Genomic DNA, 5093 nt, shown 5'->3' with positions numbered 1-5093 from the left:
TTCAAGTCATTGGAACATTTTAGTTACATTAGAGATATCACTTATTGATAGAAGCACATATTATTGTGTTAGAAACAAAATAAATCATTTAATTTAATTATGTTTAGACTATTTAATCATATTTTGTGTCAAACTAGTAACTGTGTACGTGCAGTGCATGTTAATATTAAGCAAGATATTATTTGTATTTACATATTGATATTAGAAAAGATATGAATTGCATGTTAATATTAGGTAGGATATATTACTTGGTTAATGCTAACAATAATATTAGACTTGATATTAATTAGTGGAGGGTACCAAACATGTTTAGTGCTAAACATATTTAATGCTAAACATCGGAGCAACGGAAACTGTTGGAAAGATGCCGTTGGATGAGTGAGATTTGTTGGATCCCCGGCCCGTAACTCACTCTTTTTATAGTCGTATAGATTAACACAAATTCCATGCCCACCGAAAACATATTCGAGTCCTCCAGTTGGTCTTCCAGGCTTCGATCTTCGAGTTGGTCTTCCAGCCTTCGATCCTCCTTGAGTTTGTCCATTAAGACAGAGTCGACAGAGTTCCAACGTAGATTCATGTTGTCTCCTTAGGGAAGCAAGCTTAGGATTCCTCACTGTGCGTGCACCATGAGGAGATTTGGTGTGAGATGCTTCGGATCGATTCAAGGGTTCATGTCATTGCGGCTCTGGAACGTTGGTCCATAGGGGCATTTGCATGAAGACTTTAAGTTTTCATCGACAAGGTCAAGCCACTCGATAGGGGAGAGGCGACAACGGCGTGGCGGTGGCTGGTTCTGGTGGCAGTAGTGACCGCTCGATGGTGTAGAGTCCTCGATGTATTTTTTATTATGTTTTAGGATCTTTGTAGTTTTATATTAACCTTTGTAATAGATATGAATCTTTTCTAGATTTTTGCACAAAATAGAACAATTACACAAAATAGTATAAAAAACAAAGACATTTTCCGAGCTTCAAAAGAGCTCACGATTGAGAAAAATGAAAAACTCCTGCGATACAACCACAAGCAACCGAAGAAAGCCCACCACGCTCAGGTGAACAAAAGAAAATTCCCACACAGCCATGGAAAGCGCTGCAGTGCTTTGTTGTTCTTTCATTCATTTGTTTTTTACTTTTACTTTTGTTTATATTTCGAAATATTCCATACACATATATTTTTAAAACTAATTTACTTAAACTTTAGAAGTGGTCATCGCACATTAAAAAAATACATAAGCTGTAGAAAAACTGTTCGCGCAATTTTGAAATTGTCCTTACCAATCAAAAAATAATAATATATTTGTGACATTGGCCATGCCTTTCAAAAAATGTTTGAGACATTTAGAAAAACGTTAATAAAATTTCTAAAGAATGATCATGTAATTTTAGAAAAAAAATCCATACCATTCAAAAAACTGTTCGTGACATTTCAAAAAGTAGTTCACATTTTTTAAATAATATATCTGTTATATTTAAAAATATATTTAATGCAAGCAAAATATCCCTGTAATATTAAAAATAATATTTCATACCATTTAAAAAAGATGTTCATGAAATTTAAAACAGTGTTCACGTGTTTTTAGAAAAAGTTCATCAGTGTTTGAAAACAGTTATATAATGTAAAAAAATGTTTGCATAATCTAGAAAGAATATTTCTTATCATTCCAAAAAGATCAAGTGCATTTTTTTTGACATTTATTCAAAGAAAAGTTCAAACTTGTATTAAAAAAGTATTCACATGTATTCAAAAAATGTTACGTGCATATTAAAAAAATTGTACAGTGTGTATTGAAAAATTCGACATGTATTTCTAAAAAACCAAAGAAAATATACAAAAACCACGTAGAAACCAAAGAAGCAAAATAACAACACGAAAGGTTTTACCGATACATAAACCTTTCCCAAAACCACTCCAGGGAATTATAGTGTTGGACTGGACCATTTAGTGATGCGCCAGAGGGTAGGTGGGGCTACGTCTCACAACATGCAAGATATAGCCCCCACGCACAACCCTGGGCAGGTCACTAAATTTTCTTTTACCTTTTTATGTTTGATCCATTCACTTAGATGTGCAATAACTATACCACTTCTAAATGTGCCCTAGATAAACCCAAGCAACGAACACTTCTCAAGTCATTGGGGAGAAATTTTATTTACATTAGAAGCATATTCGCTTGTTGACATAAGCACAAATTGTTGTGTTAGAAACAAAATAAATAATATAATTATTTACATAATTTAACCAGATTTTATGTGAGATTAACACAAATCTCATGTACACTGAAAGGAAATTCTCTAGTTGAAAAAACGGGCTTCGGATTCTTTCGAGACAAAAGAAATACTGGTTGGGTTCAAATAAATTTGAACGGTATAGGAAGAGGAAAGCAAAAAAGCGATGATGAATGAGATTGCAATTATATCTGAAATTGTTTATGGAACCAGTTATTTCCTGGGAATAAATCAAAACTAGTTAGAGTTTGGAAGACGTCTGCATGTTTTCAATGAATCCAGTGACCGCGATATGGTATTCCGGTATATTACTTTAGCGTTGTGTGTTGCCTTCTCTCCTCCCAAAATATTCTTGTGTTTCACGTGTTACAGAACATATAAAAATATTATTTGGTTGTTTGTTTCATGCGTTATTTCTATATCAGGGTAATAATTTCATCATTTAACTGAAAAATCAGGGTATTACAATAGTGGACTTATGAATTTGGCAGTTTCATAAAATTATTAAAATACATGAGGCTATAATATATGGTATCGTTGGAGTTAAAAGCAATTGTTAGGGGATAATTTTTATAAGGGAGTCCCTATGGAGCTTTCTCGACGACTCCTTCGTTGGCGACAAGGAGCAAGAGAGGTGTGATGGCGTTGAGGAGCAAGAGATGTGGTAGTGAGGGAGAAAGCTTTGTGTAATAATTTGTGTTGAAACATTATAATATGTATGCCCCATTGCAGCGCCTGTTAATAGTAGTATATGTGGTTTTAGCGTTTTGTGCTGCCTTCTCTCCTCCCAAAATATTCCTGCCGCCAAAAGGGTTAATCTCATCTCCCACCCGCCTCCGACCATTGCTCCGACGCGGTGCGAGAGGGGAGGGTATTCCCGTCACTGTTGTTTTTTTAAATGAACAAAAAAATCAAATCCACGGAAAAGAAATATGTGCCAGCACGTCTTGCATAGTTCAGCGATAACATTGTGGGCTTATTAGTTTCGAGGAGTTTGCTCATGGAAATGACTATAGACTCCTGCTACAGTTACACAGATTCATATCCTCGGCGGCTAGCTAACTACATCGTCAACAACTTCGTTACATCCAGAGTGATGGCGCACTGCACCCCAAACTTGAAGTTCTCGGCGTCGAACGGAGATTTCACGCCTGCCTTGAGGAACTCGTCATCGCAATATTGGGGGATGTCTAGCGCGGAGTTGAGGCTCGTCACCGCGTCGCCCAACTTGCCCGATGAGATGCCCTTGGCAGCCTTGTCGAACAGGCCCACAGCCCTGGAGTACATATTGTCGCAGTAGGCGATGACCTGCTGGATCATCTGATCCTTTTCCGCGGCCTTCAGGGTGGCGATGCGCTTGCGGGTGTCCACGGCCGTTGCACTGGCGATCCCAGTGGCGATGATAGCGAGACCGTGCTTGTCCGCAGTGGCGCTGTCCTTGTTGGCCTTGAAGAACTCGATGCAGATGTCGTAGGTGTCAGGGCCGCCGAAGCGCCTGCACGTGTCTTGTAGGACGGAAGCACTGGACGAGAGGAGAATCATGAGGAGGGCGAGAAGCGAGAGAGCTTGCGATGGTTTCATTGTTTTGCTGCTACGATCTTGGGTTTCTGAGATGTTATGTGTGTTGAGGTTGATCTATTGAACTGTAGGTGGATGCTATATATAGAAGATTGTCATCTAGAACAATAAGCACAGATATATATCAATTAATTTCGAAGGACCTTGGCAGAACAATTAAAAAGGGCTACTATTAATTAACATTAGTTGCTTGCTTATCTATCAATAAATATTTGATATAGTATTATTGATCAAATTATTAAAGCAGTGTAAAATGAACGGTCCAGATTTAAACCATAGAATGGACACTTATAAGATCTTTTCAGATTCTAGTTATTACTCGATTCCAATATATGCTGTGGGCGGCATACAGTCAGAGGAAGATGTCTAATTCTGATATATGTACCGTATGAAGGTTTTTTTTTGGTGGGGCGGTATGAAGCTTCGTTGTGTTCAAGTTGTTAAGGTCAAAGCTTTTTTCACCATCCTCTCTTTTACGAAAAAGGCTTTCGCCCCGCTGTATTGATATAGCAACCGCCCGATATAAGAAAGAGTCCAATGCTGGGGCAAACAGCACACGCATGCCCAAAAGAAACAAAAGAGAAAGAAGAGAGAAAATAATGTCCACAGCGTCGGATCGACGAAAACGATGATAACCCAAAACCGTTGCGCCCACCGGAGATGTACCACCTCGCTCCAGGCATCTCGAACCTCCGCATACCAAGCAGCACCTTCAGGAAGGAACACGACGACGACGACGCTGCTGCCCGAACGGGTCCTAGGGTTTCCCCCGGTACGCGGAGGGGCGTGGGGAAGGGGAAGACCCGACGCCCTTCAGGAAGGAACGATGGCGCCCACGGGTGTCACCACGTCGGTGCCGGCAAGCCGGGCCGGATTTCTCCCATCCGCCAGATACCCACAACCCCGAACGGTCCGACGCGCACCACCAGACAAGCCACTCACGAACGTGCGCCACCACGGACTTGCCATCATCACCGCTGCCTCACCGTGGTCATCGAAGCGAGACCGACGAGGACGAGAGGGAGCAGCCGGGAACGAGGAACGGTAGCGAGGGCAGCCACGCCGGAGGAGACAACCTCCACCGCCATCGGTGGTCACCGACCGGACGCGGCAAGGGGAGCGTACCAGGCCCTCGAGGCCCGGCCGGGCCCAAAAGGGGCTCGTGAAGCACCCGTCGCCGAGCTGCAGTAGACGTGCCACCGTCTCCACCACCCCCCGCACGAGCCGCACCACCACCGCCCCCGCCGGAGCCGCCGCAGGCGAGACCGAGTCAGGCCCGCCCAGACC

General features: G+C 41.8%; 1 protein-coding gene across 1 annotated transcript; it reads right to left on the bottom strand.

Moving 5' to 3' along the window:
• Positions 1–3183: 3183 nt before the first annotated feature.
• On the bottom strand, positions 3184–3855 carry LOC109744996 (putative invertase inhibitor). Its single transcript, XM_020304137.3, has one exon. It carries the CDS (start codon positions 3807–3809, stop codon positions 3291–3293), a length of 519 nt encoding a protein of 172 aa, XP_020159726.1. The 5' UTR covers positions 3810–3855; the 3' UTR covers positions 3184–3290.
• Positions 3856–5093: the final 1238 nt, after the last annotated feature.

Source organism: Aegilops tauschii, chromosome 2 (assembly GCF_002575655.3).
Source record: "Aegilops tauschii subsp. strangulata cultivar AL8/78 chromosome 2, Aet v6.0, whole genome shotgun sequence".
Classification (NCBI taxonomy): Eukaryota; Viridiplantae; Streptophyta; class Magnoliopsida; order Poales; family Poaceae; genus Aegilops; species Aegilops tauschii.
This window is presented reverse-complemented; position numbering and strand designations above follow the sequence as displayed.

Excerpts from the sequence above, each read along its gene's own strand:
- LOC109744996 (XM_020304137.3), bottom strand. The coding sequence starts at position 3,809 with ATGAAACCATCGCAAGCTCTCTCGCTTCTCGCCCTCCTCATGATTCTC.